Source organism: Borostomias antarcticus, assembly GCF_949987555.1.
Source record: "Borostomias antarcticus genome assembly, chromosome: 24".
Classification (NCBI taxonomy): Eukaryota; Metazoa; Chordata; class Actinopteri; order Stomiiformes; family Stomiidae; genus Borostomias; species Borostomias antarcticus.
The window spans coordinates 13,821,665-13,846,730 of record NC_140257.1 but is presented as its reverse complement, the minus strand read 5'-3'; the positions used below and the strand labels follow the sequence as shown (position 1 = coordinate 13,846,730).

The following is a 25,066-nucleotide window of genomic DNA, read 5'->3' as shown; positions in this document are numbered from 1 at the left end:
GAACTCCATCTTTAAATAGACAAGGGAAGAATTCCTTTGTCATCAATCATCAAGATATTCATAAACAGCAAATATTTAAAGGGCCTAATACATGATCAAATCCCCCCTGTGTTCTAGTCATGTATTCACACATTATTAGGAATTTATTTCCTATGCAATATACATTGTAATGATACAGCAAGCCATTAAGCTGACTTCCAAAGTGAACTGTAGCTGATATAGATAATTATCAATTAGTCAAACCCTAATTTAAAACCTGACTGAGTGCTTAAGTTGTGAGGTATAGATAGGTGAAAATAATGAGAATGTATACTAGCATTAACATAGTTCAGTGGTAGAACAAATATGTATAAGCGGATCACTTAGATTCCTAGCATGTTTTACCATGCCACAAGAAGGTCTGTTTATATACGCTACTGGTATTGTTTAGAAGAAACACAAATAAAAAGATATTGGATTTCACAAGTGATATTCAGAATAGCATGTCATGCAGGGTTCTCAATTACACAGTGGGCTTAAGAGGAGTTAATATGTGACTTTGGTAACATATTGTGTTTGGTCATCATGGTCTGGACTTTACAGGAACACGAACGGCAATATCAGATATCCCAAAGGGCCCGTCTAAATAAAGAACATGTGGGCAGTGAGATTAACCAGGCGGCAAGTGTGGAGCAGCACAGACAGACTTTTGCCACAGGTGACATGCTTTAGATTCACCGAAAGATCATCATAAAGATGCACAATGAAGGGCTGTTTGACCAATGGGAGGCTAAGGTCACCGTAGTAGACCCCTACTCCATTATCCACTCAGCAGCCAGTGAAAGCCTGGCCCCTTAGCTGCAGTCTTGTTGACATGGCGTTGTGTCTTTGAGGACAAAGATAACCCTGTTACATTCCGGCAGAGTGCCCCTCACTGACAGAGGAGAACAGGCTGTTCTCTGGGCTTTCCTGGGCCAGACGCTGCCTGTGAGTGGGATCAGCCGGAGCAGTTGATCACGCCCTTTGACTTTTCTCTTTGGCAAAAATAAAGAGGGCGTCACGAATAACCTTCGACTCTGATTTTGTTGTCTTTAAAATACCAGCACTGCAGTGGAGTCATCGTTGAGCCGAGCAGCATCAAGTTTATGATTTCTGGCTTCGGTCACGATACCGACATCCTGGGAATGTGGCTCTTCAAGCTTTGATGACGTGTGGAAGGTCACAGAAATCAGTTGTTCTCAAAGTGATGAGAGGGGGTCCCTCGACTGCCGGTCAAACCACAGAAAATTTTGAAACATGTACAGACCATGTCAAACAAAAAATAAATATAAAACAAAAAGTTTAGAAATGTGTGTTTAGTAGATGATTACTCTGTTGTAACAATGCTTCTTGGCAATAAATTGTATGTAGTTGGAAAACCTGTTTCCCTTTTGATGGTGCCCCATTTGTAAGGAGCATGCATTTGTGGGATGAGCAGCACAGCTGAGTACAGTATGTGGGTTGCACCCATGAAAAATGTGATAAATCATCTCTGCCAATGCCAAACTGTTTATTCTGCTGTTGCTATTGACTCTTGTTTGGTGGATTGGATGATTGAAGTCTATCGGTAACAAGGACAACAGTCTGGGACCGAACTCCATCCTCCAGGATCACAAGACCTCGCTCGCCCCCACAGAGCAGCGTTTATTAGAGAGTACCTCCAGAATTTGGGAGTGTTCCAGTGTTCCAATTGAACACTTATGGGATCATCTTGGGTGTGCTGTTCGTGATTGAGTGACCAACACAACCATGTTGGCAAACCTGTGACAAATTCTGGTTGAGGAACGGGATGACATCCCACAGCCATGTGTGACCAGGATGGTGACCAGCATGAGGAGGAGCTGCCTGGCTGTTGTGTCTGCGTATGGTTCTAGCATGTTCCTTACAAATTGGGAACCATTTAAAAGGGAAATAAAGGCTTTCTAATGGTAGGAAATGTATTGCCAAGAAGAATTGTTACAATAGAGTAAAAATCTACCAAACACAAATTTCTGAACTTTGTTTTATGTTGATATCTATTATCATTAACCTTTAATTCAAAAGGATTATATTAAGGCATGAAATTTATTATTTATTGTTTTTTAAAATAAGTAATTTTTAGTAAGTTTTAACTATTAGTAACTTTAAACTCTTTAGTTTGAAGTAAATAAATTAACGCTTATCACAGCCTCCCAGAGGTCGAGAGATAAAAGGAGAGTAGAGTGCTGATGACAAGTGTTGAGATTACTTCATTCTGACCGGTTCCCTTTAACTTCACTTGACAGCTGGCGTCAGGGTGACAAAACTAAGTGAGAAATGCCATGCCTCTGCTGAGGACCCAGTGAGGATAACACTGACCTGTAGCTGCCCAGTGTCAAACCACAGCTCTTTATTAGAAACATGAGAACCGATATTTAAGTCAATCACTGGTTTGCTTTGATTGCTGTATCTGATTGGTTTGCTGATTGGTTTGCTTTGTTATGCTGTATTATCCCCATATCCCCCGAGAGGAAATTGGTCTCCTGCGCTTCTGTCTCCGAGTTGAGCGCAGGGTCAGTCAGCTTGACCGCCACCCCTGGATGTTATGAGCCAGCGATGGGGTTAAGTGCCTGGCTCGAGGGTCCAACAGTAGCCACTGACTGATGGGAACTCAGCCAACAGCCAAGCTCTGACGTCGTCAAGTGGCCCGGCGTGGTCTCTGGTCTGCGCTCTAACCACTGGGTTGCATACCGACCAATTCCATATGGTCTATTATTGATTTGATTCAAACAAGCGAGATTACATTAAGGTTGCGATCACTATACTGTACCTCCTACACACGTGCTCACAGGTAATGGATATTGGTCCCACGCTCTGAGCCTACCACTTAAACATTATGTTCTTTAATACACAGTTAGTACATGGACTCTGTCCCTAGCCTGCTTCCACTTTTACCAATAATATAGTTACTGTAAACAATTGTAGATTAACACTTCCTTGAAATTTATAACATTGCCTTGTCCATTTGTTGTTATCAGTTCTATCCAACGGTGATAGGGCTAGAACTGATAGTACTGATAACAACAAATGGACAAGGCAATGTTATAAATTTCAAGGAAGTGTTAATCTACAATTGTTTACAGTAACTATATTATTGTTAACTGTAACTATATCATGTTTTAAAAAATTGTACACTGGTACTGTTAGGCGTGTCACTCTTTTCAATCAAAGCTAATGCATGATCTAATTTCTTCAACATCCACATTTTGAATAATCTCATCAACACAGTTTATCTGTGAACTAATCCACATCAGATACCACATCTGATTGTGGATTAGTACCCTGGCACACAGTACATTACTACACTGGCTTCCTGTCTGTCAAAGAATTGACTTTGAAGTACTGCTGTTGGTTTATAAAGCACTGAATGTTTTAGGGCCAAAATATATTTCTGATCTGCTGCTACGTTAAGAACCATCCAGACCTCTCAGGTCATCTGGCAGAGGCCTGCTTTCTGTCCCCAGAGTTAAGACAACATGGAGAAGCAGCGTTCAGTTTTTATGCTCCACATATCTGGAACAAACTTCCAGAAAACTGCAGGTCTGCTGCAACTCTCAGTTCTTTTTGAAGACTTTTCTTTTTGCTGCTACGTTTTATTAAATCAAATAATGATTTATTCATACGCTGCACTGTAACTTTTATGACTGTATTTTATTTTTACCTTTTATGTTGCACTTTGTCTTGATGCTTTTAATGTCTTATGTAAAGCACTTTGTTGCTTGTTGCTGAAATGTGCTATACAAATAAACTTGCCTTGTCTGTATGTGTTTCCATGTAGTAACTAGTGCAGGCTTGTCCTAGCTGATGGAACCCTGTTTGTCCATTAGGGGTGTTAATGGTGGCTAGACATGTGCAACAAGAGAAGGGTCATGACTGATGGTATTCACATGGAGGCAGACCGGGTCTTATCAGTACGGTGCTATTCTGTTTCTATAGCCCTCCTCCCTCTGACTCCTATGTCTAATCACAAGATCGGCCTCCCGCACTGAGACTGAGGCCTGACGAACTAGCAGCACTCTGCAGGCGCCAGCAGGTGAGGACTGACTTCTCTTCTACTTAACTGAAACAAAATGCTTTGACCCACCCAAGCATTTTATTTTAGATGATTAAGTAACCATATAATGATAAGATTATGATTATGATACGACAATTGATTAATAGTAACATTAATGCTCCTCTTCACTAACCCTAATAAGTGTCACTGTAATTACCCATTGGATGACTGGGAGGGTCTCACTGGGAGTTGATGCTTTCACAGTGTGATTAATCCTGCTCGCAGTACTGCTGTTTTGCATAGCTAATTGTACAAAGTGACTCCGATTTTTTCTGTGCGATGGGATTAATTATTGCTCACATACGGCAAAAGTTCAAGATCTTGAGTGATTGTACCATATTTGAACAATATTTAAATTTAAATTGTACACATTTTCAAATTTGCCAAATATTGTCCGTAATTACATTTTAAGGATAGTTTCTTAACTGTTTAGATCACAATATGATGAAGAAGTTGATGATGTATAAAAAGTTATAAATCAGCCCTCCAGAGGAGTGTGTGTGGTTGAGTGGCAGAGGGATTAAGGACGACCAGCTGCGTGTGATTATGCATGGCATCGTCTAAGGCCCGGCCATCTGCACTGGTTTATTGTATGACCTTGACGCCTCAACGCTTCCTTTAACACTCTATTTTAAGAACAATATATTTGTTTTATCTCTCTCTCTCTCTATTTTAGGAATCATCACCTCATATTTCAGACACCTAAGCCCTCATATTCTACTTCACTACTGCCGTGGGGCCCTCTCATGTTCCTCTGGCCTGCAAGCTCAGTTCTTATCCTTGGGGTAATTTCAGAGAGCATGCTTGACACAGATAATACCCATGATCACCCAGATACTACTGAACATAGACTTGTGGCTACGACTGCAGTGGAGCCTTAAATAAACCTTTCTATTTCTTTGGGGTGTATAACTTTACTTAAAACTTTAACTTTAAAGGCTAATTTGAAAACGAAATCAACCAACCAAACAGTGCTGGGAAAGAAGGTAGGAGACAGAATGTCAGACTGCTGGTGTTTATTCCACACAATAACAGGATGTGAACAGTGATGAAGCTAATGCACACAGCAGATTTTTAAAACAAATTCAGAAGAATCCAAAGCTTCACTCTTGATCAAACCCTTTCTGTGATGATGAAGGATATTGAAAAGAAAAGAGAAAAGAGAGACAAGAGTATCTTAGTTATTAGAGGGCTTATTTAATAAAATAATAAAATAAAGGAAACAAACAATTATTAGAGTGGAAAGAAAGACAGCCAACAGGGGGCAGCATGAGCCAGCGTCCGATGCCATCATAGATGGTTACTGACCTTGGTTCCCACATCACGGGTCTTGGCGCGCAGCTTGTTGACCTGAGACTCGGCGATGTCAGCTCTCTCCTCAGCCTCGTCCAGCTCATGCTGCAGCTTGCGGAACTTGCCCAGATGAGTGTTCGATTGCTCCTCCTTCCACAGGGAAATCCGTGACCACAACAAACATCACTACCAGAGCGGAGAGATGACAGCTCTTCAGTTTGGTTAAGATAGCGTCAACACTTACGGTCTCCTCTGAAGCTCTCTTGTAGGCTTTGACTTTCAGCTGCAGCTTATCCACCAGGTCCTGGAGACGGATCATGTTCTTACGGTCCTCCTCAGTCTGTGAATTAACAACATAGACAGGTTCTTAACTCTACTGTTTGCTTGGAGCGTTACCAGTTAAATAATACAATGTCCAGTATGTGTTAGACTATGAAGTCAATGGATTCCCTCAGCTACTAGATACTGTAATACAGAGCAATGTATATATACTGTACCTGGTAGGTTAGCTCCTTGAGACGGCGCTCATATTTACGGACGCCCTTCACAGACTCGCTGCTTTTCTTTTGTTCTGCTTCAACTTCAGCCTCCAGTTCTCTCACCTGGCCAATACAACCAAGAGTTACGACAAACCAAAGGCAAAGCAACATTGTGAGTCTGTTTTAGTTGTCGACGCGTGACTTGTAATGACACTCACCCTGGCCTCCAGCTTCTGCACCTGCTTCTTGCCTCCCTTCATGGCGATTTGCTCAGCCTCATCCAGACGGTGCTGCAGGTCTTTGATGGTCTGCTCCATGTTCTTCTTCATGCGCTCCAGGTGAGAACTGGTGTCCTGCTCCTTCTTCAGCTCCTCTGCCATCATGGCAGCATCGGTAATGGCCTTCTTGGCCTTTTCTTCAGCATTTCTGCACTCCTGCACTGTCTCCTCCACCTCAGTCTGAAGCTGAGATGTGTCGGCCTCCAGCTTCTTCTTCTGGTTCAACAGGCTGGTATTCTATTTATAGGGGAAATCCTGCTTAATATTGTTGTGAAATCCCATTGTGAATAGGCTTTATTAAGTAATGCAATGGTTTAGTTTTACCTGTGAGTGCAGCAGCTGCACCCTCTCGCTGACGTCCAGCAGCTCTTGCTCAGCCAGCTTGCGGGCTCTCTCAGTCTGCTCAAGCGCTGACCTCAGCTCCTCCAGCTCCGCCTGCATCAGGGTGTTGCGTCTCTCCACAATGGCATTGTTCTCCTTGAGATCGTCGTTGGCTCGGAGAGAGTCATCAAGCTGCATCTGGCCATCCTGAAAGATCAAACAAATTCCAAATATTTTACTGCTGTTACAGAGTGCTTCCTAGCTCAACCAAGGATCATTGTGTTTTGTTTCTTTACCTTCAGATGAGCTTGGACAGACTTGAGTTGTTTCTGGGCCTCCGCTGCCTGCCTGTTGGCCTGGCTGAGCTGGATCTCCATCTCATTGAGGTCTCCCTCCATCTTCTTCTTCAGCCTGAGGGCCTCGTTCCTGCTGCGACACTCTGCTTCCAGAGAGCTCTGCAGGGTGTCAATGGTCCTCTGCAGGTTCCTCTTGGACTGCTCCATCTCCTCGTCCTTCTCAGCCAGCTTGCGCTCAATCTCAGCCTTCACTTGGTTGAACTCCAGCTGGGCCCTCAGGATCTTTCCCTCCTCGTGCTCCAGGGAGCCCTGGAGTTGGCATCAGTCAACAAGTGCAAAGTAAACAGTCAACAAGTGCACAGTAAACATGTTGTCTCCCGTGAGCGGTGCATGACACCTCTGTGTCAATGGAGCGGTGGAAGCATGTGTAAAAGATAAGGATTCGTTTGCAGCTTTATTGTACTGATACTGCACATTGCATTGTTTCTGTAGTGAGGATTCAATATAAAATGATTTGTGTAATTAAAAAGTAATTATCTACCCACCACAATGCACCTAACCTCGACCCTAATCTACGAGAATGTAAAACAAGGACCAGAGAAGCTCCTCAAACTCTACTCCCTGAGTAGATTGTACTATACTTTTACTATGAAGCAAAGTCTATTTTTGTGCGTACAAAGCATTATGTATTGGCAATGGAGAAAGGGAACTTGACTGTGATTAGTACCCCCAGTGGTGGTCTCTGGAGTTGAGCAAACGAACAGACAGAGCCCTTTTTAATAAAAGATCCCCCTATGATTTAATCTTGGGAACATAAATATCGAACATAAAAAAACAAAATAACCAGCACAAAAGTTTGAAACTAGCTCAATCTTACCTCAGCTTCCTCAAGAGCTGCCTGAATCTCAACCTTCTCCTGCTCCAACTGTTTACGGGTCTTCTCCAGCTCATGGATGTTCTTTCCTCCCTCACCAACCTGTTCACTCAGATCACTGATCTCCTCTGCGAAATATGAATGTAAAGTGTTCAAAAGGTCATATTTGCATTACAAAATCGTCAACATGTAATTAAACATTGTATTGTGGATAACATTTCAGTCGATGGATTGAGATCATTGAATAATGACCCTGCAAAATTTTGTTCTCCCTCTTCATGGTCTCCAGATGGTCCAGAGATTCCTCATAGGAGTTCTTCAGCTTGAAGAGTTCAGTACTCAGAGACCTGGCATCCTTCTGGGAGCCCTCTAACTCACACTGACACTCCTCGTACTTCTGCTTCCACTCAGCCAGGACCTGGAGCAAAATAAGGCCAAACAAACTGTATTATTTCGCAGCGCATTACTTTCTCAAAGTAAAATTCAGGTATTATGATTCTCACAAGTGAACAGAAAAAAACGACATACCTTATCAAAGTTTCTTTGCTTCTTGTCCAGGGCGGCTGCAGCAGCATTAGACCTCTCCACATCCACCATGAGATCTTCAATCTCATTCTGGATTCTGTGTTTGGTCTTCTCCAGCGAGGAGCACTTGGCATTTGTTGCCTCAACAGCCTCCTCAGCCTCCTGCAGACGCTGAGCCAGCTTCTTTCTAAGTTAAATGGTAAGGGGCAATCATGAATATGAAAGGCACAAAATCAGTCAAGCATGGCATTGCACCTTAAACCCTCTCAGGATTTTGTTAATCAGAAATGTTTTTCGCTTACTTGGCTTCCTCCAGCTCCTCAGTCCTCTGGATGGCATCGGTTTCGTACTTGGTTCTCCACTGAGCCACCTCAGAGTTGGCCTTGGACATGGCGCGTTGCAGCTCAGCCTTGGCCTCCTGCTCCTCCTCATACTGCTCTCTCAGCAGGTCAGAATCATGGCGAGCAGACTGCACTGCATGGGCCAGGGCACTCTTTGCCTAGGAAGAGTAAAGACAGAGCAATGTCATTTTCATGTGAAAGGCGTTATGTTCATAAGATATATATTCACCAGCAATTACCTTGACTTCCTCGTCCAGTTGTCTTTTTAGGTCCTCAAGCTGTTGATTGTAGGAATTCTTCCCCCTGGTGAGCTGCGAAATTAGAGATTCCTTTTCTTCCACCTGTCTAACAAGTTCATCTGAAAGGTCAGAGGGAGAGAAACATGTTTTACCTTGTTACTCATTCTGTAAGTTTATTACACAAAAACAAACATCTACATACCATTTTCTGATTGAAGTCTAGCTTTCTGAGTTGTGACGTCATTGAGGGATCTTTGGAATTCATCAGACTTATTCTTGTACTCATTGGCTTGATCCTCCAGAGCTCTGCTGAACTTCTCCAAATTAGTCTTAAAGATGAAAAACATCACAAAAACCATTACGATGGGCTACCTCCCCAAAGGATGTGGCTCTAAACCACCTCCACTATATTTGCACTCAGAGGAATATTTACCTTACTCTTAACAATCTGCTCCATGCTGGAGACTACATCATCCAGCTCCAGTCTGAGCTCACTCTTCTCCTTCTCTAGTTTCTGCTTCACTCTCTGCAGGTTGTCTATCTGCTCTCCCAGCTCAGCCACAGTGTCAGCTTGTTTCTTCCTGAACGTGGCGGAGATGGCCTCGTGCTGCAGAGTGGACTCTTCAAGGTCTCTGCGGAGTTTCTGGAACTCGGCCTCCCTCTTCTTGTTCATCTCAATCTGGACGGATGTTGCTCCACCGGCCTCCTCCAGCCTCTCACTGATCTCCTCCAGCTCCCTGGCCAGGTCTGCTCTCTGCTTCTCCACCTTGGCTCGGGCAGCTCTCTCTGCCTCAAGCTCCTCTTCCAGCTCTTCAATGCGGGCCTAGAATCAGAGGAAGTTTCATTGTTGTAAAACAAACCTGACATACTTACATTGAATATGGATGTACGTACGTATATTGTTATTTTATTGTACCTGCAATTCCTTCAGCTTCTTCTGCAGTTGAATTATTATGATCTGGTCATCCTCAATCTTACTACTCAGCTGACTGACCTCAAAGTCCTTCCTGTTGAAAACATTTTGGTTGATCAGTTGAACTGCTCTTGGATCCCGGAGCAAGGTGCAAATTGAGAATATGTGCTTTTTTATGCCAAATCGTCATACTTCTTAAGCCGCTCCTCTAATTGCTGCTTATCATTCTCCAGGTCCATCACGTTCTCCTGCATCAGCTTTAAGTCTCCCTCAAGCTTCCTCTTGGCTCTTTCAAGGTCCATACGAACCTTCTTCTCTTGCTCCAGAGACCCTTCAAGCTGCATTGGGGAATAACCAAAAGAACATTGTTAGATCTTTGCCTGCATATTTTTCCATTACAAAATGTTCTTTGTTTGCATTCGTACATCGTCAACTTGTTGCTCCAGCTTAGCCTTCGCCTTGGTCAGAGTGTTGACTTTGTCTTCCTCACTCTGCAGATCGTCCAGCGTTTGCTGCTGAGCCTCCTGCAAAGCTTTCTTTTCCTTGGTCAGCTTGGCGATGATTTCATCCAGAGCTGCCATTTCCTCAGTCATGTTCTTCACCTGTAAACACATATGTTGAGTAAACCAAATACAGTGAATAGTATTTCTTTGTCTCAATATCTAAAGACTGAAGTTACCTTGTTTTCAGTGGCATGTTTCTCCTTCTCCACTTTAGCCAAGGTGAGCTCCAGATCATCAATGTCCTTCTTCAACTCAGAACACTCATCCTCCAGCTTCCTCTTCTTGGCCGTCAGTTCTGCATTCATCTCCTCCTCATCCTCCAGTCTCTCTGTCAGCTCTTTGGCTTTTCCCTCCATCTGAATCTTGTTCTTAATCAGACCCTCACATCTCTCCTCGGCATCCGAAAGATTATCTTGTTCCTGTTTTGAATGATTCATGCACACTTTACAAATAAGTCATTCTGTTTTTCCAGTGATGTAGGATTTGAACGAGCAATCTTTGATTCTGCACCCATTTCTTTATCCTCAAGGCTACGAGATAATTTTTAATGATCTCAACTCAGATGCCAAAGTATAATAAGGTATTTTCTGCAAACTCACTGCCTGGACTTGAAGCTGGAGGTCATTCTTCTCTTGGAGAATAGAGACCATTTTCTCCTCTAGTTCCTTCCTGCGAGCCTCAGACTTTGCATAGGCCTCCTTTAGCTTCTCGAATTCCTCCTTCATGTTGGCCATTTCCTTCTCATTCTCAGCAGATTTCAGCAGAGGCTTGATCTTGAAGAAGAGCTTCATCCAGGGCCAATTCTTGACCCCCATGAAGGAACGTACGTTCCATTGGATGACAAGCAAGGCATCCCTTGAGGAAAGTAATTTGTACTTTATATAATTTGTCCCTTATATAAATGCATGCATACTATACTAATACATTGATCTGGATATATTTGGGGCACAAGGCTGTGAAAGCTATTGGAATCCACTTTTCATTGAGTAATTTTGAAACTAAACTGAAAATATGCTCCTGATAAGAGACCATGCTGGTGTTTTCACAGTGACCAACAGACCAACCTGCGCTCCACCATCTTCTGGTACTCAATACGTGACAGAAGACCCCGGGACCTGGCCTGGATCGCAGTGATGATTTTGGACAGACGCTCATCTCTCATCTCCTCCAGTGTTCCCAACAGGCCAGCCTTGAAGAACACCTGGAAATCAAGGTATTTTAGTGACATCCATTCTACCATAGAGACTTTGGTTTGGATGATACAAGCTTTAAATATCACCTTAGTGTGTCCAAACTTGTACTGATTGTGATCAATGTCCAGAGATCCCAGTAGCTTCTCAGCACCTTTCCTGCTGTCGATGAACTGTCCCTCAGGGATGGCAGCAGGATTCAAGATTCGGTATCTACAATACATGAAGCATTTCATAATGTCAGACGATCTCCTATCTCAGAGGAACTATTTTGTAATGTACTGTAGTACAACTTATATACACACCTCTGTTTGAAGTCTCCATACAGGATCCTGTTGGGGAAGCCCTTTCTGCAGATCCTGATGCCTTCCAGAACACCGTTACAGCGCAGCTGGTGCATCACCAGAGGGTTCTCCATGGCCCCGGGATTCTTGGTCTCGTTGGGGATGATGCAGCGCACAAAGTGAGGGTGAGTAGACCTCAAGTTGGTCATCAGCTTGTTCAGGTTCTCCTGTGACATTTATTATTATGATGTTATTAGCCTCTCTTACTCTGAAAATGTAATTTAATGTTATTTATTGCTCTATAAATGTTCTTAGCCGGTAGACAAACATACTCCAGGAGCTTGCTCGATCGCCTCGTTGAGAGGGGTCAGGGAAGAATTTTTACAGCTCACTTATCTGGCCCTCGGGTGATTACTGTTTTTTTGCTTCCCTCTTGAATATGTAGGGGTGGGATGTCTGCCCACCTCCCTTGTTCTCTGTAAAGCGCATTGTGTTGCCTCTGGGTATGAAATGCGCTATATAAATAAAGCTTTGATTGATTGATTGATTGAAATATGTGTGATTTACTACAATGTATGTATTCACCACTGTCTTGCTTTGCAATTTTGAGAAGAGCCACCCACGTACCCTGTGAAGAGCTGACACAGTCTGGAAAGAGGATCCTTTCTTCTTTTTCTCTTTCTTCCCACCTTCTGCCGCAGCTGAAAGAGAAATTGTTTAAACATGCATAACTCAATAACTCATAACTCATTCTCTTGAAGTGCATGAGGAGGAGGGTGTCTACAGTACCTGAATCGGCTCCGGAATAGTTTGCAAACAGGATAGCCAGTAGCTTCAATGATGACTTCTGGTAAAGTCCAACAACGGTCTCGTTTAGAGGATCCTTGTTCTTCACCAGCCAATTGCCGATGTTGTAATCAACAGTGCCAGCATAGTGAACCAGGGAGAAATGGGCCTCTGGTTTCCCCTTTACAATCCTGGGCTTCTGGAAGTTGGCGGATTTCCCCAGGTGGTTGTCATAGAGCTTAGCTTTAAAGGTAGCATCGCTGGCCTTGGGGAACATGCACTCCTCTTCAAGGATGGACATGATACCCATTGGCTATATGGAAGGGAAAAGGGTGTACATTGATGTTATTAGGACATTGATTAATTTATGAATATTTTACATGCCCCCATTATTATTTCGTATTTTATATAAATCTATTTCTCACCTTCTCAATGAGATCAATGCAAGCCTGCAAGTCCATGCCAAAGTCAATGAACTCCCATTCAATTCCCTCTTTCTTGTACTCTTCTTGCTCCAGCACAAACATGTGGTGGTTGAAAAACTGTTGCAGTTTTTCATTAGTGAAGTTGATGCAGAGCTGCTCAAATGTGTTGAACTGTGGAGGAGGGGCAGAATATATATTGCAATTGACACTCTATCAGTACAGGAAATCTTCATATTTCAAACACTATCTACAAACTCACGTCAAAGATCTCAAAGCCAGCAATGTCCAGAACACCAATGAAATACTGGCGTGGCTGCCTGGTCTCCAGCGTTTGGTTTATTCTCACCACCATCCAGAGGAACATCCTCTCATAAACAGCTTTAGAGAGGGCACCAATAGAGTAGTTCACCTGCAATGTGACAGAGAACAGCAGTCCACATTCACACATGTGAATAGATCAAGAGAATCTTCATGTGGAGAAAAGCCACCCACTTACCTGCTGGACATTCTGTCCCTTGGTGACCCACTCGTTCCCTACTTTGACCCTTGGGTGACAGAGACACTTGATGAGGTCAGCCGAGTTCAGGCACATTAGAAAAGCTGCTTTGTCAGCATCTAGAGAAGGAAATAAAGAGTTGTAATAGTTTTAGCTAGTCTCAGTACAGGCGTGTAATACTTATTTCTGGTCCATTTGGCTCTGAGCCAGCCCTCACCCTCAGTGCCATCAGCCTCTGCCTGCTCCTCACGCTGCTTCTGCTTGAACTTCATGTTGCCAAAATGCATGATGGCGCCAGTAAGCTTGTACACAGAGTTTTTCTCCTCTTGAGTAAAGCCCAGCACATCAAAAGCACTCTGGGTGAGAATGAAAAACACTATTTAGTCAGAGAACAATATCTGTCATATACATCAAAAATGTTTCTACCATCAAGGTCTATCTCAAAATAATGTAGCACAATGAAACCCCTTACATTGTAAATGTTTTCATATCACAAGAATAACACCATAGATTTAATTGTCATTCTGGACAAAGAAGAATGAGTTAGTGGCTCACATCTGTTGCCATGAGTTCATCTGCGTCATCGATGGAGGCGACTGTGGTCTCCCCTTGGGAGATGAAGGCGTAGTCGTAGGGATTAGCTGTGACCAGTAGCATCTCTGGAGGTCAGACAGGGAGAGAAAGACATGAACAGATGGACAGGCTACTCACTACACACGTGTATGGAATGGCGCTCACACTTTTACACTGACCCAAGAGCTCAGGCTTCTTCTGGGACAGGATCTGGTAGAAGATGTGGTAGTCTCTCTCAGCCTTGAGCTGGAAAGTTACACGAGACTTCTCCAGCAGGTCTGGATAGAACCACACACAGGAGAGAAGGAAATTCACCTGGCCATTTTTTAAAGTTCTATGCAATAATGGGTAGGAATTGTGGGCTGTAAGGTCGTGTTGTTCTTACATGTCTCAATATCCGCGGAGGCCAGCTTCCCTCGAGTGTCAAAATGAATTCGGATGAATTTACCCTAAAAAGACAACTTAATGTTAGTTGTTTTTCTACTGGATAATGATATTCTGTGTCAATGATAAATTAAAGCTGCAATCATTGATTTTATTCACATTGACAAAACTAATTAAAACCACCTGATATCAGATTGTTTCACTGAGCCATAGTGTCCTAATGTCCTACTTCAATGACTCATCCCTACCGGTGGCCTGGCTGTTGTTATTACAGAGTTACTGCCTGTGTTGCTCCACCCCCTGTGCCTTATATGGCTCTGGCCATTCGTTTTAGCCATCCATTTGTAAACAAGTCTCTTACTGCCATCTAGCGGAATATATTGGTATTGGCAATGATTGCAGCTTTAACTATCTACCAGAACCTTACAAATCTTGATGAGTTGTCATTCCTGATGGTCTTGGCGTTACCAAAGGCCTCCAGGGCTGGGTTAGCCTGGATGATTTGATCCTCCAGGGTACCCTGGAAATGTTATTGATACATATCAGAGGCTTTGCTCAAAAATCTCCAACTTTAAATGGATCATATTAAAAGAGCAACTTTACAGTGTGTAAAAGGACAAGCTGGTTAAAGACCTTGTTTTGAGCAGCTGCATCTTTCTTTCCACCAGAGGATGCAATGCTGGCAAAGTACTGGATGACTCTCTTGGTGTTCACAGTCTTTCCTGCACCAGATTCTCCACTGCAAACATACAATAGACCCAGCTACCTTTCATATACCGTAGCATTCCTCACAATTTAGTAACATACTACAAGAGATTAAGTCGCATATCAAAGCATTTATGTGATGTCGATAGCAAAGTGGAAAGAGATGCATAAAACTTACGTGATCAGAATAGACTGGTTCTCTCTATCTGTAGTCAGATATCAGAATATTGATATTAGAATTCACCATCATTAGCAACACCTCATGCATTTATATGAACATTAGCCTGTGTTTACCTTTCAACATGTACTGATAGGCGTTGTCAGAGATGGAGAAGATGTGAGGAGGAGCTTCACTCCTCTTCTTTCCTCTGTAAGCTTCCACCACCTCCTGGTTGTAGACTGGCAGCCACTTGTAGGGGTTGACAGTCACACAGAACAGCCCTGAGTATGTCTGCAAAAGAGAGGCAACGTTCATGAGAAAATATTTTGTTGTATTTGTTGAAAGTTATTTGAAAGAATGTATTTTATTCTAACGCTTTCATGCATGAATTATGACAACCTCAGTCAGGAATTTTTTTAGAAACCAAGGCAAGAAAAGCAAGATGTGATTTTTTTTTTTTACACTGATTTTTACATGTTCACTCAGGTGGACAGCATGCATTTTTGCTTTCAACTGAATTAATACGTATTTAACAAACAAATGAATAAAATCATATAGATTATTGCATGATATATTGCATGATGTCCATTTTAGTGGACAAGTCATAATTCCCTCCCAATATAAAATCAATACTTGGAAAATGTAGCATTTGCATGACTCCTGAGTTGTTGCTTGATGTTACCTTTTTTAACTGCAAGAGTCTCTTACTATAGAAGAATTGGCAAGATGTTGATGAGCAACTTGGCATTGCTGGCTTTCCATCGGTCATCTTGGTTTTGATCAATTTCTCTTGCACTTACATTGGCTTGCCATTAGGTGGCAGTGTATGGGATGATGCTCTGGTGTCCACTCCAGTAGCTGATATGCAAATACGCCATCAAAACTCATGCATATACAAGAAAACAGCTTTTGAATAGCTGTCCACTAGTGACCTCTATGCGTGACAGGGCTAATCATCCACAGTGTCAAAGATCGGAGAATCCAGTCAGGGTGTTTTCCACTCACGTAGATCATCCATGCTGCATAACGCTCTTTGAGGTTGAACAGCACGGCGGGTTCGTTAAGGAAGGTCAGCATGGCCATATCCTCGATCTTGTCAAACTTGGGAGGATTCTGTTGCATAATCATAGACTCCTTGACAGTCACAGTCTGGGTGGGAGAGATGAGAAAGTTACTAACACATTAATCATAAACTATCTTGTAAAGAAATAGATATGCTGTTTTTTTTGTCATGAGCATAGTAAAATGGTTCTATCAAGACAAAGGGGTCCCTATCACTGACCTTCCCATTCTGGGTTTCCGCGGTGACCTTGTCTCCCTCTCGACTGGTGATAGTAGCCTTGACAAACTCCTCCACGGGGTCCGGCACAAAGCATTGCTTCTTCATGTCAAAGGGTCGTGTCTGGGCCTCCAGACGATCCCTGTCCGACTTCCGTAGGTACTGGGTGGCGGCCCCGAACACCGACATCTCCGCGTCCCCCATGGCTGCGCTGTTGGGACACAGGACACCATATGACTGTCTTTGTTTGGTCCATTTGTATGCCTCGCATGACTTATCAAAACACACAATAGTGTGTTCTAGAAGTGCTCCCTTCCATGGTAAACATTAGGACGAATTTACCTATAGGCTCAAGACTGCGGGCAGATGGAGAAGGACACAGGCTTCAGTGCTGCACCTGGATAGACACGAGGAGAGTTAGTAGCATACTGGTGCTAATAAGAACAAATAACTCTTATTAAAGGAAAGATGATGGGAAGGGAATAAAAGAAAGAGACATGGGAACTTACTGTACAATAAGGCCAGATGAGGATTGTCGGCTGCTGTCTTGCACTGGACCCACTGGATTAGCCAGAGATCAGATATATAACCCCCTCTGGCTCTGCCCTAAAAGGCCAAGGACACACACCGCCCCTGACCCCGCTCACACACACACACACACGTACGCACATATCAACACAAATATGCAATATCAAACACCACTCCAGACTCCGGAGTGACAGGCCACTGGGTGAAGTGTCTTGGCTGTATTAACTGTTGTCCAGCTCCGAGCCTATCTCAGTCAGGTGTGGCTTTTTGGGACCACGTCCAGGAATCTTAGATGACTGTTCTATGAGTCACACTCTTTAAAGACCCTCTATCTCTCATTCTCTCACACTTTTATCTCACCCACTGATTGCTCTTTTATTCTGCCTCGCTCACTTATCCGAGTTTCACCTGGCCACGAAATGTTGTGTGACAGTTGTGTGACCCTTAGAGGTTAAATAGGACAGAAGTACAGTTGGACGTGTTGAACCATTCTCTCCCATTGTTCTACTCCACACAGATCCCCTCTCCATCCATCCATCAGTCCATCTGTGGTATTGTGAGAAGTGGTATTCTAGGAAGACAAGGTCACATTCATCCATTAAACACGTCAGGCGCGGACTGGGGAAAGAATTCAGTCCTGGCGGGAAATGTAGCACCAGTCAGGCCACGAGGCGACGCGGTGAGATGGAACACTTCCAGTTCCGTTTTGTAAACGCGAAATGGACGGGCTTTCTGATTGTGAATAATAAACTGTCGGCAAGTGCGGAGTGGGGTGGGGGGGTGCGGACAGGCAATTCTGATTGTCGTGCGATTTGTTGACCGGGGGGGGGGTGCAGGCCATTCAGGCCAGTTAGCGCGCCACGGCGCCAAGCCACCGGGTCTGTGTCTGATCCCCAACATATTTCCTATTCAAACGGACGACAGCATCTTAAACGGCTGCTTTTATATGCTTGTTTTGACCGAAGATTAGTCTATTTATACCACAGCTCCAAATTGCTTCATCTCAGTTTGGTCGGTGAGGTGCTAAAAAGAAATCGCGTTCCGGCTGCTTCTCAAACTGATGATAGAAGCGTTAAGTAGCTGAACAATTGCTTCACATTAACACATAGCTCATTAAGATATACTTAGCATAGCATGCATAACATATTTTATAAGCCTACCCTGGAACTGGAATGTGCCTTCTGTCATGTCAGCTGCAGCCTGGGTCATGCATGTCTTTGTCATGATGACACACAGTCATGTACAGTATTTGCACTGTTCTGTTTAATACTGATGTATGCATTACAGCAGTCAATGTAGCATGAGACAAGGAGGCAAGAAAAAAACTTTGCTTTTTGCCATCATGGCCACTGTGGATTAATTTCACATGGGTTCCCCGAAAGAAAGACCTAGATCTAGCCTACTCCGTATCCTTCAGATCTCAAGCAGGGTCACAGATAAAACAACAATGGCGTTTCTCCACAACACTCGGAAATGCTGTTTTACAAAACCAGCCTGACCATGCTACTGAGCACGAGGGCCCTTGGGATCTGAACCCATGCAGCCGTGGTGAGAGATGACGGGAGTGATAGCCACAGCTCCGGCCCGCCAGGGTCTCATAACTCAGGATGTTGACAGCTCTCAGCGTGCGCGTGTGTTCCATCATGGATCTGATGCCAGTGGCCCCGCGGAGGATTTTGATGGGCCTGTCAGCGTCTTGTCAGTGTCCGCCATGGATAATATCAGCACATTTTTCATCCGTGATAAGGACTGGAGAGTCAAAGGTGGTTTCCGATGTGTACATTATGTGGGATGGCGTGGGGGGGGGGGGGGAGGGGGTGCCCTCATGTGTGTGGAAAAGGCTGTAAAGCCACTGACTACACCCCCTTCCCCCCCAACCCCTTCCTCCCTTGCATGTAGACAGAGAGAACAGTAGCGGTTTCTTCTTCTGTGTTCCCTATTCTCTCTTCTGTCCTCTTGTCCCCTGGGGCTTTTCCAGCTCAGGACCAGCAGTGAGAGAATCCAGCAGCAGCTGCTGTTGTCGCTTCAGACCGAGCCTTAGGATGGGATTAGAGGTAAAACCCACAGCTGACTGCCCCGCCAGCAAAGAGACACACGCATACAGGAGGACGCTGAGGACACGTGACCGAGGTGGAATAAGTTGGCCTGTTTAGATTATTTAGATTCATTATGACTGCATACATTTCTGTTTATTTGAAAAGGGATAGTGCATATCAATCAACAACAAATGTAAATACGGCAGATTTAGCCAGGAGGCTAATATCCATCTGTGCCCATATACAAGCCTTTGCACTGATATTATTCTGGGGGGTTATTAAAAGGCATATGGAATATAATTCCAATGCATAACGACGCACAATGGCTGCTTTATTCGTAGCCTACTGCTGTTGGATGATGTGGAGGAGAAAGGAATTCAGAGGGTGAGTCTTCAGGGATCGGCAAGACCTACTGGCCACGTGACAACGAGTGCCTTATGAGCCGTTTCAGACCACCCAGGGCTGTCCTGTTGGACCTCTGTGCCACACTGGGCCCAGTGCTACAGAGACGTAGGACAGGAACCATGCCTGTTCCACTGCAAGTCCTGACAACCCTCGGGTTTCTGGCAACCGGCACCTTCCAAGGGGAATTGGCTGATAGGTCAGGGGTCTCCCAGCCTACCTTTAGCTTTAGCTTTTTAGGAGGTATACTTAGATTGACACACTTCTATAAGGTTCCCTTACAGGGTGGGTGAACAGGCAAACAAAAAAGCACAATTTACAGCAAGGTCCGGTTTCCCAAATGTAATCGGTGGTATCGTCTTCACTCATGTTGCTATTGAGGCCCTGAGTGTGCATGTGCATTTGCAAATAGGAGGCATCACCATTCTATCAATGTCCAAGTGGTATGTGATGTGGACATGCTCCTGACGTAGTGGATCGGTGGCCTGGGTCGTCCCCATGACTCATTCATACTGAGGAACACAGACTGCCCAGATAGCAAGCGGATCTGGGCCATATATGGGCCGGAACTAAGCCACAAGGGCCAGATCTGGCCTGTATATGGCCCAGATCCGCTTGCTATCTGGGTCGAGGCCGGAGCTGTGCAAGTTGGCTGTCTTATAGGCACGGATGAGTATGTCGAAACTGTAGGCGTGTAGGCCTGCATCAGTTGCACTTCTTCTGTAGGCCTAAACCATTCATAAACCTTGCAGGCGACAGTGGATATCCCCTCAATGGCTGCTCACCCCTTTCGGCAGCCCACGAGGCGCAGGGCGGGGGGACTACCATGTGCGCCATTGGCCAGGCGCGCGCTGTTGTGGAGCGCGCCATCAGCCTTCCGAAGGGCAGATGGCGCTGCCTGGATGCTTCCGGCGGCAGACTGCTACATAAACCTGAGAGAGTCTGTGCCAACGATACAGCACAGCTGAGGGATGTGCCTGCGCCCCTCGATGCTGGTTGTGTTGGCCCTGACCCCGACCCCTATCCCCAGGCATTTGAGCCACAGGCAGCTGCCGTGCACCAGCATTATGGACGTGACGCGGCGCTTGTAAAACAACACAAAGGTATCATGGGATGAAGCATTTATTGGCCAAGTCGCGCAATATGAGCCTTATGTCACCCATCGCAATCGTTGACGCCTCCAGCAACTACTGTCCAAAAATCAGTTTGATAACATTCTGAAAAATCTACGTCATGAAAACTTTGACATTTTTTCATGAACATTGTAGATTTACTGAGCGAGAATTTGCAGTGGTTGCAATTTGACAGTTTTGAGAAAAACAAAGAGTGATGGACTTCATAATTCCTGACCCATTCTCAGTCACATGAGTGTCTGCTTTTTCCTTACAAATCACACTAATGCACGAGCCATCGAATAGGCGCTTTCAACCACAATTTCCTATTTACTGATGTATTTTCCATAGATCTGAATGAGGATGTTCCTTTAGTCACTGAAGGAATGCTAGTCAGCTGAGCAGTCTTTGTGACTGAAGCTACATACCATCCCTGCCCCAATAATGAAACCTATCCCAGATAGCAAGCGGATCTGGGCCATATACAGGCCAGATCTGGCCCTTGTGGCTTAGTTCCGGCCCATATATGGCCCAGATCCGCTTGCTTTCTGGGATTTCAAAGTCACTCAGATCTTTTGCTCTTGCCATCTGAATATAAAATTGAGGTCAACTGAGCTGGTCAGCATGTATACTGTACTGTACCGTGCCACAGAGCATGATATGATGTTAATTGCTTAATTGTATAATCCAGTACACCTGCATGAAAGCATCTGCATTGATTGTGTTTCTCCACTCGTTTTTTCAGGTCATTCCTTTATTTGAACACCCGTCTGTACATTGTACTGTTTATTGTAACCAGCAATCCGATCAGGGCCATATACAGGCCAGATCTGGCCCTTGTGGCTTAGTTCCGGCCCATATATGGCCCAAATCCGCTTTCTATCTGGGCGCTGATTTTGTCAGACTTGATGGGATCCATCCATCCAAGGGAAGACAGCTTTCCTAGGAAGAAGAAAAGAGGCAATAACAAGATAGCAACAAGCAACACTCATACTTCCCATCGTTCCCATTTGATATTCTTCTCTTGTTCATGAATTAATTATTCATGTTGTCATTATCATCAATTTGTTAAAATAAACCCTTTTCAATAAACCAACCCATTCCTGTCATGAGATGCTTATTTGTGTGTTATTCTACTCACTGTCTCGTGAGTAGAATAACCAGTGTTGTGAAATACATTTAACAACTGGTCAGTTGGTATGTTGCACAGCAATCGAGCAGGACAATATCATTAGGGCTAGGTTAGGTAGCTAGCAAAGTCAGCTTGTCCAGCTGGTATGGTTATAGGCTCATTCCTATGGGATAGCTTAGTAGTTTGTGATTTAGCAATGGGTTGAGTAATCACTAGATCAATATTTTCAGTTGGGGATAGGACTACAACACCACCTGTGCTGTGGCACCAGGAATCTGCTCTGACCACTGTTTTTAATTCACCACCATATCATGTTATTATGCAGATTAAATGTCATATCTTCATATCAATATAATATCAAGATCCTAGTAGATGTCTAAATAACCCACTGTGTCTTGGGTATACTTATTCACCACCTAAAGGGAAGTGCAAAACAGCAAGTCATGACCTTTATCCAGAAACAAAAGTTGAACCCATTGCAGCAAAATAGCTAACATTACAGGAATCATCAGTGTAACTGTTTTAGCCACTGACCGCTACCATTAATGTTATGGAAGCTGCTGCTAGTTGTTGTGAGCCCATGAGCTAACTGGCTATCCCGCTCTCATTGTGCTGAATTAGCATTGGAAGCATTGGAACTGATGTGTCCAGGTGACAAGACCCATCTTTATTTATCAGACATTACCGTCCTACCAGTCCCGCACAGAAACAAGCCAGCCAACACACATAAGCCAGGCTAGATCTGGCCTGGTTTCTTCTGCGATATGTGTCGAGAGATGCCGGTAATTCTAGGATTTCTTTAAATGACGGTAGAGAACAAACAGAAGTCAATATTTAGAAGACTGTTATGAAACTGTGCACATTCTAGGTGATTTACAGTAGCAAAAATACCAAGCGCAGGACTTTCCTCACCTTGTTAAATGCATACCACGGATTAAAAAAAAAAAAGTATTTTATTTCTGCCAACACACTGGCTATCACAGTTATCCCCTATAGACAAAGCGATCTGCAAGATTCAAAATTAATCTTATTTCAATCCAGCATTGTCATTGAATGGTTTACATGCCAGTGGGTCAGACTCTAGCCACAATATTCCAGTGCAGCAGGCAACTGTCAGCTAAGTCATTCAGTACTTGGCCCATGTTGACATGTTAGCACTACAAATACAGCTTTTGGCCACATGGTGGCAGTAATGTCATGTCAGCAAATAAACCAACTTTGTTGCTCTTTGAATGGACTAATAGGGTTGATTTGTTCTTCTGCCAGGTTACAGCAAAGTTCTTTAAATTGTTAACTTTGACTGGAGTGAGAGATATGTTGCGACCTCAATACACTCATATTGGTCATTTACTCAGAATCAATAACTTACAAATACTTTTGGAGGAAAATCATATATACAATACAACAGTGGACAAGAAGAAGAAGACGTTTTTATTTTTATTTGTCACATAGCTTTGACGCTCCCACACACACACACACACACACACACACACACACACACACACACACACACACACACACACACACAGACCTGTCCTTACTGTCCTTCCTCAAAGGGCAGCCAGGAGCAGCTGGCGCCTACAGGGGTCACCCCCAGGGACCAATCCAAGTGCTCGTGTCCAATCTTTGGTCAGGGGTGGAGAGGAGAGCGATCTGTTCTTCTGCATGCTTTTCTATTGGGGTTCTTCTGGGAGATCGTGTGTTCACACCCTTGTAAACATAGTGAGAACATGTGGAAAGGCCCCGGGGTCACCCCAGCTGAGTACCCGTACCCATGAGCACAGAGACGCATACGGGTACTGTGGGAAATACAGGAGCTAGAAATGTCAGAGGTGGGCTAAGTGACGACAGAGGGAGCCAGAGAGAAGGGGAAGAGAGAAGGACGACTGAGAGAAGCCGTAGAGAGAGACCAGTACAGTAGACAGGGGAGAAGGGAGACCCCACTGTCTGCTCTCTCCCTGTTTTTGTGCGTGGCTGTAAGCCAGCGCACCAATGATAGCAAATGTCCGGTTGTCACTCCCTTCCTCCCTCCCTCCGTACCATTGTTGACCTGCAGTTCTATGTTGCCACCACAAGAGGCAGTGGTCCCAGACTCCGCCCCCGCCAGTCTATCCAAGCTACGGACCCCACAATTCAGCCCTTGAGTGAGCTAGAGACACACAGTCATCACCGGTGGGTGCAGTGATTGCCCGGAGGTCAGTGACGTGTACCCGACCAACTCAAACACGAGGGGGCGGAGTCTCGCCACCACGCCACTATCCACGCCACAGACTCTACAACTAAGCCCCTGAATGAGCTAGAGACACACGGTCTCCACTGGGGGTGCATAGAGATTGTCCGGAGGTCAATGCGGTGTCGCCGACCAGCTCTCCACCCCTGGTTATCTGGGTTTATCCCTTACCTTTGTCCAGAAATAGAAGTTGAACCAATTGCAGCAAATAGTTAACGTAACAGGAATCATCAGTGTAACTGCTTTAGCTACTGACCACTACCATTAATGTGGGGCGGCTGTAGCTCAGTTGGTAGAGCGGGTCGTTCAATGACGAAGGGTCAGCGGTTCGAATCCCAGCTCCGACTGTCCACATGTCGAAGTGTCCTTGAGCAAGACACCTAACCCCAAATTGCTCCCAATGAGCAGGTTAGCACCTTGCATGGCAGCTGCCGCCATTGGTGTGTGAATGTCTGTGTGAATGAGAGGCCATTGTAAAGCGCTTTGAGTGCCGCTAAGGTGGAAAAGACCTATCATAATTGATCAGACATTATTTCATGTCATTTCAATTCACAGCTATTTCAGTGGCATGACTAGCTTCCGTCCTACCAGTCCTGAACAGAAACAAGCCAGCCAACGCACATAAGCCAGACTGGACCTGGCCTGGTTCAGAGAGAGTGGAAGGGTAGTAGACAGAGAGAGAGGAAAAGGATTCCAGAATCCAGATAACCTGTCCAGAGAAATAGGGAGGACAGTAAGAGAGGGGGAGAGAGAGAGGAGAGAGCGAGCTCGGGTGTGAACGGAGACGAGAGAGAGAGGAGAGAGCGAGCTCGGGTGTGAACGGAGACGAGAGAGAGAGAGGAGAGAGCGAGCTCGGGTGTGAACGGAGACGAGAGAGCGAGGTCACGTGTGAACAGAGAGGACAGAGAATGGGCAGAGAGTATAGTTAGAGGGAAATTGATTGACGGAGACAGGCCTCAGCTGACAGCTGAGTCTAAGAATGGGGACGCGGGTGTGCCACACAGCACAGAGGCTACAACTATAAATACACAAACACACACACACACCCACAGGGAGACTTGTATGTTTCATCTGACATTTCTACAGGGTAGCCCAACACTCAAAATACACAACGCTCAAAATACATCCATGCACTATTGTGGACCAGCAGAGCGAGTCATGACCGTTTTGATCAGTTCAAGGTGCTTTCTAC

At 44.6% G+C, this 25,066-nt stretch overlaps 2 protein-coding genes across 2 annotated transcripts in view; both read right to left on the bottom strand.

The window, feature by feature from the left end:
• Window positions 1-16,638, bottom strand: part of LOC311325430 (myosin-7) — a gene marked incomplete at both ends in the record, with an annotated part of 29,418 nt that extends 12,780 nt beyond the window's left edge. Inside the window, one exon of the mRNA XM_084458133.1 lies at window positions 16,438-16,638. Coding sequence (XP_084314259.1) covers window positions 16,438-16,638 — 201 coding nt within the window. The remainder of the gene's footprint in view (window positions 1-16,437) is intronic.
• Window positions 5,381-16,298, bottom strand: myh7l (myosin heavy chain 7-like; the record flags this gene model as incomplete). Its single annotated transcript, XM_084457871.1, has 35 exons — window positions 16,161-16,298; window positions 15,290-15,446; window positions 15,174-15,201; window positions 14,894-15,029; window positions 14,718-14,810; window positions 14,292-14,355; window positions 14,086-14,184; window positions 13,889-13,992; window positions 13,551-13,689; window positions 13,334-13,452; window positions 13,097-13,246; window positions 12,838-13,008; window positions 12,416-12,725; window positions 12,254-12,327; window positions 11,648-11,853; window positions 11,432-11,555; window positions 11,217-11,353; window positions 10,752-11,007; window positions 10,329-10,571; window positions 10,075-10,251; window positions 9,842-9,987; window positions 9,653-9,743; window positions 9,170-9,559; window positions 8,939-9,065; window positions 8,737-8,855; window positions 8,459-8,655; window positions 8,160-8,343; window positions 7,884-8,049; window positions 7,635-7,759; window positions 6,758-7,066; window positions 6,465-6,668; window positions 6,081-6,377; window positions 5,881-5,985; window positions 5,628-5,723; window positions 5,381-5,533 (listed from the first exon to the last, which is right to left on the bottom strand). Exons 1-35 carry the CDS (start codon window positions 16,281-16,283, stop codon window positions 5,381-5,383), a joined length of 5,619 nt encoding a protein of 1,872 aa, XP_084313997.1. The 5' UTR covers window positions 16,284-16,298.
• Window positions 16,639-25,066: the final 8,428 nt, after the last annotated feature.